At 42.0% G+C, this 18,941-nt stretch overlaps 1 protein-coding gene across 2 annotated transcripts in view; it reads right to left on the bottom strand.

Annotated features, from left to right (window-relative positions):
* Positions 1-212: 212 nt before the first annotated feature.
* CARD19 (caspase recruitment domain family member 19) overlaps positions 213-18,941 on the bottom strand; it is a 50,988-nt gene continuing 32,259 nt past the window's right edge. For both annotated transcript variants that reach the window (XM_073351574.2, XM_073351575.2), the window contains exons 4-6: positions 14,676-14,735; positions 12,542-12,613; positions 213-8,207 (exon numbers count right to left, since the gene is read on the bottom strand). In XM_073351574.2, coding sequence (XP_073207675.1) covers positions 8,092-8,207; positions 12,542-12,613; positions 14,676-14,735 — 248 coding nt within the window. In that variant the 3' untranslated portion in view covers positions 213-8,091. The remainder of the gene's footprint in view (positions 8,208-12,541; positions 12,614-14,675; positions 14,736-18,941) is intronic.

Here is an 18,941-nt window from a genome sequence, read left to right as displayed (position 1 = left end):
GCCTGGCTCTGAACCTCTTTGTGGCAGGCTTAAATCAAATCCTGAGGCCATTATTTTAAGGAAGTTATTTTACAACAGGAAGAGCTTTTCATACCTGATACTTCAGGTTTTATCTTATTCTAAGTCTGAATGAAGGGGTTTAAAATGAAACAGTGAACAAACACGTGTAAAGGCAGTCTCTAACAAAGACCCTCTTATGAACCAGTATTTCATGTTTAATTTAAGACTGGTGAACAGATTAACAAGCAATACTGTAAATACATCTGAAACAAAAATGATGAAGTTAAAATAACTTGTGATAACTAGTTGTCCCACTCAAAACATTCACCCTTGTATAGCATAGTATAGCCCCCTGGAGGCAGCAGCCACTAGGGGGCAACATAACACATTGTAGGGCACTTCTTGACTTCATTGCAAAGCATAAAATACATGAAAAAACGTAACATTATAGTCCTCCCAACACACAGATTCTTTAAATTCTTAAAATTTAATTTGAATTACCAACTTTGTTTAATGTTTTTACTTTATAACAACTTTCCTTTAGCTCACATGACATATACATGATAAATGTTATCACTGGAAGATATGAACAAGGATATTTGACTATAAAATATCAAACCCATGCAGTATACTAGCTAGCTTGCATTTCTTAGTGGAACAGTAACACTGGCCAGACTTTTCAAGAATTCCATGAATTTCCTGGACTAATGGATGTCTATACAATTCCCCAATAAAAAAAATCTAAGAATGCAAGATTCCTTATTAATATTTTATGATTATTTTGCTATTACTGTACACAACACTCCAAAACAAAGCCACGAGTTATATTTACATACAGTACTACAAAAATGATCCAAAAGCTGAACTTTTCAATGTGAATTGAGTAGCCAAATCTCCTACGTGGCTTTGAGAAGCCCAGCTAGAACTGTAAAGTAACCCAGGACATTCCTGAGTGAGTGATCACTTTAATATAGTTCTCGCTTGCAGACAAGTCACGCTTTAAATAGTGCAGTTGTTCCCTTCAAATGGAGTTGTGCAAACCTATTGTGGGATGTGTCATTTTGTTTTCCACTCCCTTTGGATACAGATGGCCCAGTTGGCCTGGTTTAACTATTTATATGCTGTCTCTTTACTTGCTTTATTTTAGAGGATTAAAGATCAGGCTATTGCCCATCTTTTTTCCTTGAATCTGGGTACATTTGACATCAATACTGAGGCAATTGGAGGCAGTTCAGTTTTGATCTAAATCAAATAGCCCATTCATGACAGAAACCAGAGGAAAAAAGAAGTTCCCCATAGTGACAGCAAGTATTTGGATGGGACTGCATGCCCTTTGGGGGACAAACTTCCCCTCGGCCGCACCCACACAAATGTAAAAGCAACAGAAAAAGTGCCGTTTCACAGAGACAAGATGCAGGCAATCTGTACACCAGGTACAGAGTCTCTAATATGCTGCAAAGCTGTGCTCTGCGAGGCTGCTATGACCATGCCAATGCGGAGGGTTTGTTTGTTTGTTTTGGAGGGGTGTATTGTGCAATGTCCCCCCATTCCACCATGCTACTGTAACATGAGGCTAAGGCTTCGGGGAAGAAGGGACAGCAAATTTCTTCCCTCTCTAAACAGCCCTGTGCATAGTCAGTTTACTTTGAGTAGGTTGGAGGATGCTGACAATACAGCTGAGTTATATTCAGTCTTTAGCAGACACACAGGAACAATTTTTCACAATGTGGTAACCCACTATAATTTAGAAAGTAAGCTTGGATCCAGCGAGCACTTAACCACTGCTTAAAGTTACACAGGTGGGACTACATCCTTATGCAGAATGTTAAGCATGTGTGCAAATCCTTGCAGGACTAGGGCCTAAATGTGTCCGTTTGAATCATTAATGGCAGGCTGTTTATTCTGGGTTTGAAGGGGGATTTAGCTCTCTCCAAATAGATGGAGTGATCCAAAACTTAACTTTATTTTTGTCAAGTAAAACAATAATAATAATAGAATTATAGAAATGTATGGCTCACGAGGTCATCCGGTTGAGAGGTTCTCACACGGGGGGACGCACTCCTGGGTTGGGGGCTGGAATGTGCTCTGGGGGGCATGAGATGCTTTAGGGGGAAAAAACGTACGGTGCACATTTAGAGCTGGGTGGCCGGAGAGGGGTGGCTGTTGAGGGCACTGCCAGCAGCAGCAGTGCAGAAGTAAGGGTGGCCGTACCATCTCATGCCACCGTTACTTCCCTGCTGCTGGCGGCGGCACTGCCTTCAGAGCTGGGAGCCCAGCCAGCAGCCGCTGCTCTCTGCTCTGCCTTTGGAGCTGGGCTGTAGGAGAGTGGCGACTGAGGCATACACTGAGGCATACACTACAGACACAAAGAATGGAGGCACAATCAAATAAGTTTGAGCCACAGATCTAGTCCATCACTCCATGCTGAGGCAGGATTAAGTACACATAGATCAGCCCTTATAGGTGTTTGTCTAACCAGTTCTTAAGAACCTCCAAGTATGGGGATTCCATACCCTCCACTATTAATCTGTTTCAGTACTTAACTATCCTTACTGTTAGAAAGTTATTCCTAATATCTAACCTAAATTTCCCTTCTGTAGAAGGACACCACAGAATTCATGACTTCCAAAGGGCTAGCCTATCCACTTCCCATGGCACTGGACATGGAAAAACCGACATATGCTGTATACAAACACACTGCACAAAGAAGTGAGCTATCACTTGGTATCCATTCCTGAATGAAGAACTTTTTAAGAAAAGGCATCCATCCCTACAGGGTTACAAAATTGTATGGAACCTTCTGTTCCAGACTGAGAGAATAACAAGAAATCTATTGCTGTCACTCTGTTTCCTCAAATCCTCTTTATGGGAAGCAGAAAGGTGGGGTGGTGGTGGGAGAAAACCTAGTACAGTAATTGTGCAAGAGAGACAAGGTGGGTGAGGTAATAGCTTTCATTGGACCTACACCTGTTGGTGTCAGAGACAAACTTCCAACAGAAGTTGGTCCAATAAAAGATATTACCTCACCCACCTTGTCTCTCTACAACCCGGCTACAACAACACCGCACATAGTAATTGTGCATTGCACTGTGTAAAAATTACATATATCGATACAAAGTAACCATCAGTTTCCATTTACAAGTAATGCAAGAAACAGCAAACAAAGAACAAGTAGTTTTCTCTTATTTACTCTCGGGGTTCTGACCATACTGGACCAAAAATAAGTTTGCCCTGAAAACAGAAGCATAAGAAAAATTTTACCTTGTGTGTTCAGATTTACAGCCAAATCCTGCTACAGGGTGCATGTGTACTCTCTCCAGGGCTAGTAGCTGGGAATCTAATGATTGTCCTTCCCAGGAGATTTTATTTGTGAAAAATAACCTCATCTCAGTAGATCTCAAACACCAAGTAGTTGGACACACTACTTGGAAAGACTATAACCTTAGCCATTAGTAAATATACCAATTCCTGCATGATTGCAAAGGATGATCAAAGCCATTTTCTTTAAAGAACCCAGCCCAAATCCTCAAAACTATTTAGGCACCTACCTCCCACTGATTTCAATGGGAGCCAGGCACCTAAATAGCTTTGAGGTTCTGGGCCCTAACCCCTATCAGGAATAGATTCTGCCATGCTTACATTGAGTACTCCAGGGATATTTCAGTGGGATTGCTGGTAGAGTACACTACAAGTGTGGCAGAATCTCGCCTTCAAAGTGTATGAGATGCTAATTCTTCCTGTAGGATCATAACAAATCACAGTTTAAAGTTTTTTGTCCAGGGCACACTAGGTTGGATAATCTAGACACAGAGAAGCTGCTTACTAGTAACGAGGCTGCTGTATTTGCATTAAAATGAGATGTGGCTGTCTGAGAGGACTCTGTTTTGTACAGTGCTTTTTCTATCAATAGAAATCATTTCGCTCTAATGAGGTTTCCAATACAGTTTTGGCATGAAGATTTAAAACCCTTTTACATTTCAGAAGCGTTTTATTTCAGTTTCCTTAGAGAGGAGCCCCTGCTGGATTTAAGCAGCCCATGGAGAGTCACATTTGGTTTTTGATGTTATAAATTAGAGACGGTGTGCAGGGGGAAAAAAATCGCTCTGACTTTACCTACAGGGCAAGACACGGGAAGAACAGAATATAATTCAAGCACTTTCCAGCTTGGAGGTAGGCACAATGCTGGATCAGTGTGCAACTCTGGCAGCAGAGCTGTGGGTTGTGCTCATTGAGGACATTATCATGGCAATTCTACAGGAAATGCTGCAAGCACTGTCAGTTATCCCTGTAACAAGATTCCCTGACCCGGTGGCTATTAGAATGAAATAGACATGAGAGATGATGGGGCAGATGGAAGAAAAAACATCTAAACATACTGTTCTGCTGGGTAAGGACAAATGATGTTATTTCATTTGCATAGAATCTTTATTCATGTCCATCTTATGCTATATATTTAAATAGTCCTGTGACCCACTCCTGACATTGCTGTATGTGTATGTAAATGAGGAGCTCCTCTAGTGAAGTTAAGGTAATTAAACCACTGAAAACACAGAGTTTTAGAAATTTAATAGACAAACTATGCTGTCTAGCTACGGCTGGCTTCTCTCCCATCCACTGCAATGGAAAAACTCCCACTGACGTCAGCAGCGGGAGAAATGGGGCCTTTTTGGGCCCTATTTCAGCCCTTCCTCAATTGGTCACAAATATGCTGAGGGTGCTAAAAGGGGTCTGTTATTCAGAAATCTGGTCCTGTGATTCCTGCTCCTCCCCAGGCCTGCTATTGCCTCTTGTAAAATTTGTCTCGGAAGGAAACAATGTATTACAAGATCAGTTGTTTCTAAGAGGATAATGTGGGTTGCTCTCTTTGGAGTAAGATGATCAGACTGAAGAGTCAGATGAATTCTTAGGTATAAACTATCCTGTCATTACTCCTTCTTAGGGTGCTCTGAAACTCAGACACTGGGAAAAAATTAGATTTTCTGGTAAAAGCCCCAACTCAGGAAGGCACTTGAACACATGAATAGTCCCACTGGCATCAATGGAACTACTCACACGCTTAAGGTTAGGCACAAGTTTACACCCCTTGCTGGATCAGGGCCATAGCCATTGGTGAGTATGCAGGGCCCATGAATGTTGACTGGTGTATGTGACAGAACAGTCAAATACCAAAAGATGCTGCCAGGTTTCTGTTGGGTGGCTTTCCCCCACCCTTTCTTCAGGGTTTAGTTGATAGGTTTGGGAGATTACAGCCCAAATACCCACACACCAGAGAACCAGGTATTGTTTACAAGAGGACATGAAGGACTGCATCAAGTGAGCCCATTAAGACCACAGGAAACTGTTCAAATGGTAGGAAGAGGAGATCAGACAGTCAGGAAGGAGGTAGGAGGGTCGAGAACTAGCCAGTAGGTGCTAACTAAGACCTGCCTAATCAAACTGTTAATGTTGATAACCCCTGGGATGTGTTTTGACTGGTTAGATAGTTGGTTATTGCTGCTCCAGCCCTTTTCTCCTCCCAAGCTGATTGACTGGAGCACTAGTGTTATATAAGCCAACCCATTCATCCAGGCCCTTTGCTAGGGAGTCATGCATGGGATGTTGCTTCGGCTCTACATGGGAAAAAGTCCGCTTTGCATTAGAGAAGGGGAAAGTATAAATCAAAGCACTGGAGATTACAGTCCAAAACTAAACAGTCCAGTGAAAGGACCTTTGTACAACTTCTTACTATTCTCTGGGTGGTGGTGGGGACATCTACCCATCAAGATGTCAGAAGAGATGCTTGCTAGGTGTGCTGGAGGAGCTAGACCAAGGATCCTGTCTATCCACCCTTAGGTACAGACCAGAAGTTAAGGAGTGGGATGAAGTATAAGCCCTGAGTCCTTTAGGGGCAGCTGCTAAACTAAAGACAAGATTGTTCGGTGACCCACCTGACCAAGTGAGGGCAACACTAAAGTGGCTCGCTGTTCAGTGGGCTCGGACAAAAGGGAGGCAGCAGACAGATGACATGCCACAGGCTGACGAGTTCCAGAGATTTCAGGAAGATCAACAGAACAGGGAGGGCCCAGCCACAGGAAGAAAGGGCTGCAATGTTCAAGGCTCTTAAAGAGATGGAGTCCTATCAGATTCCAGTGTGGAAAGGCCCTGAGATGACACGCCTGATGCCAGGAGACAATACAGAACCTTATATTACCACACTGGAAAGAATGGGCCCTATCATATGGGTAGCCATAAGGACAGGGGGTTCTCAGACTTGTCCCATTTTTCAGAAAGATGGGACTGGGGAGAGACTGCTATAAATGTGGTGAAACAGGACATTTTGCCTTTAGATGCAGCCATAGTCCAGGGGTAGTCCTAGAAACCTGTTCTCTGGGGGTGGGAAATTTCACAGTTAGAGGCTTGTCTACACAAGACCTTTTACCAATTATATTGGTATAATTATACCAGTATAGTTAAACCGCCATAGTTATACCAGTACAATTCCCCCTGGGGAGACTCTTATTCCAGAATGAGAGGCTTTTTTTTTAGACTTTGGTTTAGCTTCAACCCTTTCTAACGTGACATAAACTCCCATAAACCCCAAAATCCCACTCTTATTCCAGAATAAGAGTGTCCACCCAGGGAGTTATACTGGCATAACTATAGTGATTTAAATCCACACCTTATCTTATATTGGTATAACTTTCCTGTGTAGACAAGCCCTAAGACTGGGGTACTTGAGGGTGAACCTTGAAAGACTCTAGAATCTGAAACACAGAAAGCCAATACCTGTTACTATGATTAACTGTGTCCATGAGGATACAATGGAATATCAAGGAATGGCAAAACAAAGGAATATCAATTGATGGGCAAAACATTCCCATGAAGGAGGGGCTGATGAAGAGATCGCCCTACCAAGAAGTTTGGGGAAGGATATCCCCAGTTTCTTTTATACTCTGGAGTAGGTCATGAGAGAACCCACCTGTTGTGAATGTCACTATTTGTAGCCAGGTTCAGGACCCAGGCAGGGAGAAGGAGCAGGAGAACAGAAGACTCCTACTGACATCAATGAGAGCAGGATTGGGCCCAAAATGCAAAACAAAACAACCTCTCCCCACTCCCCCTCAAATCTTATTTTCAGTCCTGGCTCCCTGTACTTCCCATACATGCTTTAGCCTGACACCAACTCTTGATGTGTTAAGAAAGACTTTCACAAGTTTTTCAGGATTTTACTCACAGAAGAAACAATATAACATGTGATCAAGTCACCTTAGGAAATTTTACAGTACTTCATGTTCAAATACATCTTTTCAGACATAAACAAAAGCATGTCATGCAGCTTTGATTATTTCTGAAGTCCCTGTCAAATATACTGGATTACTTCAGTTTCCTGGCTATACCAAAACTAAACAAACTTTCCTGGAAAGAACTATGTAAAACTGAGAACCCTACTTGGTAGCTTCAAAAGCTTGATAGTTCTGCCATCCCACAGAGTCAAAGGGTCATTGTGTAAAGCCCACCCTTGCTCAATGTATTATAACAATGAGAACAGACAGTTTTCAGACCCCGGCAGTCAGGAAACCTTGCAAGGTTTTGAATACACACAAAATGAACCAGCTAGTGATGAGTCTTGTAGGGACAGTGGCCATATACTCCTGTAGTATAAAGAATACAGATGGGAATGAACAATCCTGACACAAAAGATCAGGTCCAGTTCTTAGTAAGGCTTTGGTTTTTTTAAGTGTCATTCTTAAATGAACCAGTAAAAAGAGATAGAATTACATCCTTTAAACTGCTGTGTTCCTCTACACCAGTATAAAACACAAATACACAAACATGGCTTAAGAGCTATAATGACTTAGAATATCCTTTTAAGGTGTGTATTAAAAATATTCATACTCAAATGATAAGTATTTTAAAAGAAGCATTTACAAAAATAAACAATCCATTTCCACAAGTTCATATATAGTTGACCATTTGAAAGCACCTTGAAGCAGCATATTTACTGCTAAAGCCAGTTACCTAAATCTTTGGTATAATAGATAGTGTGTGTATATATATTTGTTTTCCCGTTGGCAGGTATACTGTACAGAAGACTGAAGAAGCAGCTTTTCCTTAATTTTTCCTTGATGTATCTTCTATGTATACCAAACAAATATTTCTAACATGTCTTCCTATGATAATAGGAGAAAATCCCAATATTTTCTTGGCTCCTCCTATAACTTTTGGATCTAAAACAAAAACAAAAAAGGTCGGAGGGGAAAAAAGAAAGTGAAGTAATCAATTGATAAGTACAGTTTTAATAAACAGCGTTTTGCAAAGATTCTTTACAAAAATGTTTCTGGGGGAAAGCTGTTCCTTTGAGTACTTTGTGAATTAACTGAACTGAAAAGCCTAGCTAAGGGACCTTTGATTTGCAAAAGCAATTTAACAGGGAGTATTTCAGAATCTCAAGTTAAAAAAAAACACCTATGGATCACTTTTGACACATGTTCAATATTTATCAAAATGATCTCTTTGGCTTAAATCGTCCATGAGCTGGTGTTTGTCAACAGCACTAGTGCTCTGGGGAAGGAATAAAGAACACTGTGTTCAACTGAAGCTAGAATGGAAGGGACTCAAGGAAGCAGAATCATAGAAACCTAGGGCTGGAAGGGACCCTGAAACGTATTCAGACTCAATCCCCCTGAGGCAGGACCAAGTAAACGTAGACCATCCCTGACAGGCGTTTGTCCAAAAACCAAACTGTTCTTAAAAACCTCCAATGATGGGGATTCCACAACCTTCCTCGGAAGACTGTTCCAGAGCTGAACTACCCTTTTAGTTAGCAAGTTTTTCCTAATATCTGACCTCAATCTCCTTTGTTGCTGATTAAGCCCATGACTTTTGGTCCTACCTTCAGTGGACATGGAGAACAATTGGTCATAATCCGCTTTATAACAGCCCTTAACATACTGGAAGACTTTTATCCGGTCTCCACCTCAGTCTTCTTTTCTCAAGACTAAACATGCCCAGTTTTTTTAACCTTTCCTCATAGGTCAGGTTTGCTAAACCTTTTCTTATTTTTGTTGCTCTCCTCTTGACTCTCTCCAATATGTCCACATGTTTCCTAGCGTGGCACCCAGAATTAGACACAATACTTCAACTGAGGCCTCCCCAATGCTGAGTAGAACGGGAGAATTACCTCCTGTGTCTTATATCTGGCACTCCTCTTAATACGTCCCAGAACGATAGCAGGCTTCTTTACAACTGCATCACATTGATGACTCATATTCAAACTGTTATATGTGAACTCTGGTGCTGTGGCAGGCAACCAGCATTTGCCCACTGTTATGAGCAGTGTTAAGCAAAAAACCAAAGAATCTCCTCCAAAAGAAATAGATGAACATCCTCATGGTAAATACACCACGCTCAAGTTATGACTTAATTTGCCAAGATCATTCAGGCCCAAGCAGTATCTTCCCAGGAGAAGCAAATAAAGTTGAAACAACAAGGAGTCTTTGTTGCACCCTAGAGACTAACAAATGTATTTGGGCATAAGCTTCTGTGAGCTAAAACCCACTTCTTTTCATATGCTGTGTATTTATACCTCCCCACTGTATGTTCCACTCCATGCATCTGATGAGGTGGGTTTTAGCCCACAGAAGCTTATGCCCAAATAAATTTGTTAGTCTCTAAGATGCCTCAAGGACTCCTTGTTGTTTTTGCTGATACAGACTAACACGGCTACCACTCTCAACAAAGTTGAAATACTCTAAGGGTGGGATTCACAAGCCCTGTCATGGCCCCTTAGCCCCACCCAGGTGGCAGAAAGAGGCCATAATCCAGTCTCAGATCCCCATCAGAGAAGTCCGCTGCTGTAGGGGAACTCCCTGTCACTGCATCAGACATTGTGCCTTATGCTTGTAGGGAGATGGTGAGGGGCCAGGGCAGAGGTCTGCTCCATTACACCAATTCTCTTAATGGCATAGAGTCCATTAAGGCAACAGCTCTAAGCAGTGTTAGGGTGGGCCCTCAGAATCAGGGTGTTGTTACCAGCACCTTAATTCCCCCTCCTGCTCGCACCCACACACATATATCCCTGCATGGAGCAGAGCTTGAGTGTAAGAAGAATCTGCCAGTATTTATTTTTTGATAGTTAGGTGCTCAGATATCAGGGTGATGGGTGTTGTTTTAGGTCACAGATTGACAAATATTTATCTACACCTTATTTACAACTGATTTTTAATGTGCTTTAAAGAGAACCTTGTCAAATATCAGCGTGCCCCCATACCTAAAGAAATAGGTACTTTTATACTGCAGGGAAAAAGGATTAAATCAGCTATCAAGTAAGGGCCCAGTTCTCCAACCCTTCCCACGCTGTGTAGTACTCATTCATACCACTTGAAGCCAATGGATTACTTACATTAGCATTAGTATCCTTGAGTAAGGGCTGCAGAACAGGGCCCTGGGCAATGCACAAGTCCTTAATTCTCAGAACAAGCAGACCTACTCATTTACTGAAGGGGACTTGTACGGGGGTGGGCAGGCAGTGTTTATTCATGAGCCATTAAAAGGTGCATGCCTTTAGGGAGGAAATCTAGGAAAACTACTCTCCATGCAAGTGGTACAGGTCACAACAATAAAAATGATTTTTTCTATGTAAGTCAGGTATTTGTACTGATCATATGCTGAAGGTCCAGACAGAAAAAATAATAATAATAAAAAAATTCCCTCCTTGTGATTAAGTAACTAAGAGTGCTGGCACTGATTAGACTTCAATTAACTACTTAAATAAGTTTTCTAATTTGGAAGCATGAATCCTCTCGGCCTGCTGTAGCAATGAGAGTTCACAGTACTATGGTTTAGATCTTTAAAAAGTGACTCTTCTCATTTGTGAGCTTTTTATTAATTATCTCCTAGCATATCTGGGGCACAGGTTGCATCCTAACCTCATTAACGAATGATGACATCTTCCATTAGCTCTAGAAGCAGCTTTTAGTCATAGAATCATAGAATCATAGAATATCAGGGTTGGAAGGGACCTCAGGAGGTCATCTAGTCCAACCCCCTGCTCAAAAGCAGGACCCAACCCAATTAAATCATCCCAGCCAGGGCTTTGTCAAGTCTGACCTTAAAAACTTCTCAGGAAGGAGATTCCACCACCTCCCTAGGCAACGCATTGCAGTGTTTCACCACCCTCCTAGTGAAAAAGTTTTTCCTAATATCCAACCTAAACCTCCCCCACTGCAACTTGAGACCATTACTCCTTGTCCTGTCCTCTTCCACCACTGAGAATAGTCTAGAACCATCCTCTCTGGAACTACCTCTGAGGTAGTTGAAAGCAGCTATCAAATCCCCCCTCATTCTTCTCTTCTGCAGACTAAACAATCCTAGTTCCCTCAGCCTCTCCTCATAACTCATGTGTTCCAGACCCCTAATCATTTTTGTTGCCCTTCACTGGACTCTCTCCAATTTATCCACATCCTTCTTGTAGTGTGGGGCCCAAAACTGGACACAGTACTCCAGATGAGGCCTCACCAATGTCGAATAGAGGGGGACGATCACGTCCCTCGATCTGCTCGCTATGCCCCTACTTATACATCCCAAAATGCCATTGGCCTTCTTGGCAACAAGGGCACACTGCTGGCTCATATCCAGCTTCTCGTCCACTGTAACCCCTAGGTCCTTTTCCGCAGAACTGCTGCCTAGCCATTCGGTCCCTAGTCTGTAGCTGTGCATTGGGTTCTTCCGTCCTAAGTGCAGGACCCTGCACTTATCCTTATTGAACCTCATCAGATTTCTTTTGGCCCAATCCTCCAATTTGTCTAGGTCCCTCTGTATCCTATCCCTGCCCTCCAGCATATCTACCACTCCTCCAAGTTTAGTATCATCCGCAAATTTGCTGAGAGTGCAATCCACACCATCCTCCAGATCATTTATGAAGATATTGAACAAAACCGGCCCCAGGACCGACCCCTGGGGCACTCCACTTGACACCGGCTGCCAACTAGACATGGAGCCATTGATCACTACCTGTTGAGCCTGACAATCTAGCCAACTTTCTACCCACCTTATAGTGCATTCATCCAGCGCATACTTCCTTAACTTGCTGACAAGAATACTGTGGGAGACCGTGTCAAAAGCTTTGCTAAAGTCAAGATACAATACATCCACTGCTTTCCCTTCATCCACAGAACCAGTAATCTCATCATAGAAGGTGATTAGATTAGTCAGTAGTCAAGATATCATTTCAAAAACGAACTAGATAAATTCATGGAGGATACGTCCATCAATGGCTATTAGCCAGGATGGGCAGGGCTGGTGTCCCTAGCCTCTGTTTGCCAGAAGCTGGGAATGGGCAACAGGAGATGGATCACTTGATGATTACCTGTTCTGTTCATCCCCTCTGGGGCCCTGGCATTGGCTTCTGTCAGAGGACAGGATACGGGGCTAGATGGACCTTTGGTCTGACCCAGTATGGCCGTTCTTATGTTCTTAAGATATGCAGGGAACCCCTCAAATGTGTTTTACCTTAAAGTGATTGAGAATAAAAATTTCCCTTTAAAACAATTCAGTAGATTACCTGGGTTCCAGCAGTACATGAACAATGCTAATCCTGCAGCAACACTAAAGCAAGCAAGGAAGAACATGGGACCTAAGGATGAAAAAGGAAAAGTGAATTTAGTAAAAGAGCACAGAAAAGTGAAAGTTTAGTTTATCTGATGATTCACTAACCTCAGTTATTATTCATATGCATGGCTAAGATTATTCACATGAAGTTTGCATAACCATAATTAGGTATATTCTGTGCCTATTGTACTATAAAATACAATCACTTTATTGTAAGTGTTTTGTATTGTAATTACTCTGAGATTGTTAGCCTCTCTTGTTCTAATAAGAACTCAGAATGGGAGGCCTGATTACACATGAAAAAGGTTTTAGATTTACATAAAAATGTCTAGTTTGTGTAAAAAAAAACACCTCCTTTTTTGTTTTTAAACAAAAATGGCAAAATAAGGGCCAGATTTTGATACATTCACGCACACTAAGGGGCACCTAACTCTCCGAGTAGTCGCATGGATGTCAGTGAACTGCTCGTAGAGTAAGGTACTATTCACTGAGAGTGATGGTATTGAAATGTGACCCCAAATAAGTAGTTTTTCATAATGTTTCTTTTTTATACTTTGCATTCTTCATCTTTCCCGTCTCCTGGCTCTCCACCAGGAAGAATTACTGCTCTTTATGGGTCCAGTCCTTCAGTCCATGCTCAAAACTCCTGACTTCAGTTACCTTGACTTTCTTGAGAATTTTCTCTAAGCGAGGACTGCAGGATCAGACCTCATGAAATAAACTATGGCCAGAAAAAAAAAGAAAAGGAAAAAGGCCAGTCATCAACCATTCTGTATGTAATTAGCACCCAAGATTTTCACATTTCTGAGTGGATATACATCTCATTTATTTAAATGTCAGCTATCAGTATAGAGATGTATATTCTTACTTATATAAAATGAATTGGGAAGAGTATGGTGTGTGAATGCATTTAGATGTGCACTGCAAAGTAATGAATACGATATTTAAAATGTTTTCTGTTGCTGTTCATGGTTCTGAATGCAACTGAGATGCAAAGCTATTTGTATATTTAATTCAAATCCCTGACTGGAAACCATTTAAACATTTCCAACTGAAATGAAATATAGTACTTATATTGAAGTATGATAGAACCTTGCTAATCCACACTTCACTCAGCCCCAGACAAAAATTGGCCAATGTTTAATGGCTGAGTGCTGTAGCGAGGCCTCAGGTTACCACGACTTCTTCCCTATTACATAACATGGCAGCATACATTTACTAGCATACTGGGAAGTGCTATCATGAATCCACCTAAACTGCATTTATCCTTTTAGGAGCAAATCCCAGTTCTAGCCTAACAAATGGACTACGTGCTGGGGTTGTCCACAGACACAGGGAGAGCAGGAAGTAGAAATTTTCCAGCAGTGCAGTCACTCTGCAGTTGCTACTTCAGGGTCATCATTACAACAGTTTGGTGTGGCTGCCTAGGGAAAATGGCTAGAGGATACGAGTGGTCTCCAATCCACAGCCCCTTACTCAGCATGATGGAGCACAAAGGTGCGCTGACCTTTTGCACAGCTTCCTAAAAAGCTTACCCTCCCCTTCCTGTGCTGGCTATGTTGCTGTCAGGACCCCACCACAGCACTGAGTGGGGCAAGGGAAAAGACACAATTTACCGGTAATGGACAAAGTATATTTAGTTCACCATTATTATTGGGGCTTTTTGTTATTGCTGTTGGTTTTCTCTTATTTGTTTGGTTGTTTTTTGTCTACTCACTAATCTGCAAAAGTGATGTAACAAGGTTCTTCTGCAAAAGCACAACAGTTGTTGTAAAACCCTTTATTGCTAAAGCATTGGAAGGGCATGGAAAATTAAACACTAGCTAAAATATGCCAAATTTAAAAATAATGCCAATGTAAATGTTGCCTAAAGCTCTATAATCTCTTGAATTCTATGACACCAGATTTCTCCATTGCAGGCTGAATAAGTTTTCCTCTAATACAAGTTGAACTTATTTAAATAGCTACAATAAAGACATAGGAGAACAAATTATTTGCTCCATAAATGTAAATTAAATTGTAAAATAAACTGCATCGTCGTCTGAAAGTATCATTCTGTCCAATGGTATTATATGCATTTTATTTACCCCTGTCAGTTAGAATATGTTTCTCCTTGTCTGTGTCTATCGCTGTGGAAGCTGAGGTTTCTAGAAATAAAAGCAACACACCAAGAGTTAGTACTGAGCACAAGCCAACACGCTTCTGTGTCAATTCATGCAAAACGGAGGGAAAGTCTGTATTACCACTTTTCAGAGAGATAGTAAATCTTTATGTGAAATATTTCACCCCTTCTAAAGACATGTCACCGCTGCAGTTAATCAGGCCCTGTGTTTATTAAAGAAATAGAGAATTCATCATTTCAGCGCAGGTGGAAGACGTTGAGGTTTTATAGTCCTGGTCCAGCAAAGCACTTAATCACATGCATAACTTTAAGCGTGCCAGTAGTCCCATTGGGGCCTGATGGGCAACCAGTGAAAGTACTCACATGCGTAAAATCACTCCTATGACTAAGAGCCTTGCTAGACCAAGGCCTCAAACAGTCAGATTGTTCTGTACATTTCTCCTGTCAGATATGTGAATGCCCAGAGAGTTGAGGAAGACTGGTAATACATTACATCAGAGAGAGGCTTTCATACTGGGACAAAGTTCAAATCAACAGTCACTATGAAAACGGATCGCTACAAAAATATCAGGATTTAAACAAGGGTTTATTCCCACAGCCATCGATGTTCTCCTCATCATCCTACAGCCAAGTCACAGAGCTGTGTTTTTGCCATGAAAACAACCTACATGGCGATGGACTTGGAGAGCCAACATCAGAGACCGAATTCTGCTTTCAGATACACACATCTGCAACTCCCATTGACGTCAATGGGTTCTGCGTGCTCACATCTGGCACATCGGATGTGGTCCTGAGATTGGTACTTTTCTGCAAAATCAAACAGCAGGGGAATCCAGCCTGTCAACAAGATTTTCCACTGTTAGCAATCACAGCTAGAGAAGTCATTTATTTAATTTTGACAGTGTTTTATCAGTTTGCTATAGTGTGAAAGCACCCTCTGTCCCCATTCAGGGAACTCTGACACTAAACATGCAGGTCTCAGAGTGTGTATAACTAGCATTGCTCGACACATGTTAATCATGGCTTATTATACTGCCTGTCCACTGGTTAAGATAGATGGTTGACCACATATCACTTTCTAGAAGAAAATGCAGCTCAAGTGCAGGGACAGGATGGAACAGGAGACACCGTGATAGTAACCAGGCAGCCAATCCCCATGCTAGGTTCTGGCTAGGATCCTGGGACTGTCCCCCTGTACTGGGACATTTGGTTACCCTAAATGATGGCAAATGAGTGGGCATATATTATTACCAAAGCCCAGAAAGAGCAGAGTCTGTAACTCTTACCCTGAGCCAGGGTGCTAGAACAATTTTTATAGTGGAGGTGCTAATGATGGAAACCATGTATTTGGATTATTACTACTTCAAGCCAGGGGATGCAGCAGCACCCCCCAACACCCTAGTTCCAGCACCACTGCCCTGGGCAGGAGGGGATCCTCCTTCAAGAGACATCTAGGCCTCTGAGAATGTGGAGCTCAGCGTGGCACAGGTCTGGCAGGCTTCTTACTGTGGAAACACCAGGACCAATGAATATTGCTCCTAATGTTTAATTAATATTACAAAATTGTTCCACTGAAACACTGTCTGATTTGTGGAAGGAGCTTTTCAGTCAGAAGAATTTAGTTGTGGGAGGCTGGTTAATTTTTCAAATAAAAAAAAATCTATAGTTTGTTTGAATTCCAAATTTGCATTGCAGCAATTTGAGATCTTTTATTATATTGATTTTTCTGGTACCTTTGTGCCCAATCAGCCCATCCAGCTCCCTGGGCAGCTGGAACAAAAGCATGGCAGACCTCCCCCAAGGCGCTGCAGAATGGGGTAAATGCACCTCCTTGGTATCATTTCCACTTCCACCACAGAAACCCCTCCGGGCTCTGGATCCACAAGTGGATCACGGGGGTGCATGAGCCCTCGCTACACATTGCCCCCACCACACCAATCCAACATAGCAAACCTGCCCAGGTTAGTTCTGCCTTAGCCAGCATTAGCTTGGGAGCTCTCTTCTCCCATGCTCTGACATCCCTCTGAGTGGCGTTACAGAAGCACTCACTGAAGTGGGAAGCCTCAGACAGCACAGACACTGCTGAACCTTTTTGCCAAGAGGTTGGCAAGAGTCAGGAGGAAAAAAGCCCCTCTCCAAAGCCTCTATGGAGTCCTCAAAACCTATGATGACTGATCGGCTGGTTTCGAGGGCTGGCCTGCTTGTCTGCTGCATGAGAACCACCCACAAGGACAATGCCAGGAGCACCCCAGGAGAGCGGCCCTGCAGAGTTCCCAGCCCCTTACCAGGGTAGTCCTGTGGGGGATGATCTAGCCCTTTATCATTCTGTTCTCTGTCAGTATAAAGAGAAATGAAAAATGAACTTCAATCAGTATCAGAGAATGAGAATTGATTCAAAGCTTCAGAATACATCAGAAACAATCAGTATCATGTATCTAGCCCCTTCCCCCCACTCCCTACCCCCTCGCCCCCCGGCGGGACTCTTGTAACGCGACTAGACATTTATCTTCAAGCTCTATATTTAATGAGAAAGGAAGAATTTTTGTTGTCTTTTAAGATTGTGAAAAAACTTTGAAATTTACAATAGTTTTTCTTTAAAAAGGCAATCTGGAGAAAATATTTCCCCATGCCCCAAACCGTGTTTGTACTATATGTTATTGAGTCATAGGGCTGGAAGGTTTGAAATTTACAATAGTTTTTCTTTAAAAAGGCAATTTGGAGAAAATATTTCCCCACGCCCCAAACTGTGTTTGTACTATATGTTATTGAGTCATACGGCTGGAAGGGACCTTGAGAAGTCAACTAGTCCAGACCCTTGCACTGAGGCAGGACCAAGGGAACCTAGACCATCCCTGATGGGTATTTGTCTAACCTGTTTCTAAATATCTCCAATGACGGGGATTCCATAACCCTCCTTGGAAGCCTATTCCAGAGCTTAACCACGCTTATAATGAGAAAGTTTTTCCTAATATCTAACCTAAATCTCCCTTGCTGCTGATTAAGCCACTACTTTTTGTCCTATCTTCAATGGGCACAGAGAACAATTAATCCCCTTTATAACAATTGATCCTCTTTAGAACAGCCCTTCAAATATTTTGAAGACTGTTATCGGATCCCCCCATCAGTCTTTTCTCATGACTAAACAAGCCCAGTTTTTTTAACCTTTCCTCATAGGTCAGGTTTTCTGAAACTTTTATCATTTTTGTTGCTCTCCTCTGGACATTCTCCAATTTGTCCACATCTTTTCAAAAGTGTGGTGTCCAGAACTGTACAACTGGACACAGTACTCCATCTGAGGCACCACCAGTGCTGAGTAGAGCAGGACAATTACCTCCTGAGTCTTACATACGACACTCCTGTTAATACACCCCAGAATGACATTAGGCTTTTTTGCAACTGCATCACATTGTTGACTCATATTCAGATTGTGGTTCACTATACCCTCAGATTATTTTCGCCAATGCTACCATCTAGCCAGTTATTTCCCATTTGGTAGCTGTACATTTGATTTTTCCTTTCCAACGGTGTACTTTGCATTTGCCTTTATTGAATTTTATCTTGTTGATTTCAGGCCAATTGTCCAATTTGTCAAGGTCGTTTTGAATTCTAATCCTGTCTGCCGAAGTACTTGTAATCCCTCCCATCTGGGTGCCATCTGCATATTTCATGAGCACACTCTCCACTCCATTATCCAAGTCACAAGCAAACCATTATCCAAGTGACAGCAAACCATTGATAACTACTCTTTGAGTATGGACTTTCAGCCAGTTGTGCACCCACTTTATAGTAATTTCATCTAAGACCACATGTCCCTAGTTTGCTTATGAGAATGTCATGTGTAACTGAATCAAAAGCCTTACTAAAAACATCAAGATATATCACATCTACTGCTTCCCCCCTATCTGCTAGGTCAGTAACCCTATTAAAGAAGGAAATTAGGCTGGTTTGGCATGATTTGTATTTGGCAAATCCCACTACAAACTCTTTTTTAGGTGTTCATAACTTTGCTCTAAATAAAGATTAGGATGAAACCAAACAAAGATCTCAGCTTGAAGATGTCATTTCTTTCTTCATATTTACAATGTTAGGGCCCAAATCCTTAGCACATGCTTAACTTTACTCAACAACAGGACAACTACTCACGCAAGTAAAGTTATGCATGTGCTTGAAGGCTTGAAGGATCAGGACCTCAGTATTTAACCAATTCAAGTTTACTTCAGTGAGAAGTAAA

The sequence above is a fragment of the Lepidochelys kempii genome, chromosome 7, assembly GCF_965140285.1.
Source record: "Lepidochelys kempii isolate rLepKem1 chromosome 7, rLepKem1.hap1, whole genome shotgun sequence".
NCBI lineage: Eukaryota > Metazoa > Chordata > Testudines > Cheloniidae > Lepidochelys > Lepidochelys kempii.
The sequence above is the reverse complement of the archived record's forward strand: the minus strand, read 5'-3'. Positions and strand labels throughout refer to the sequence as shown.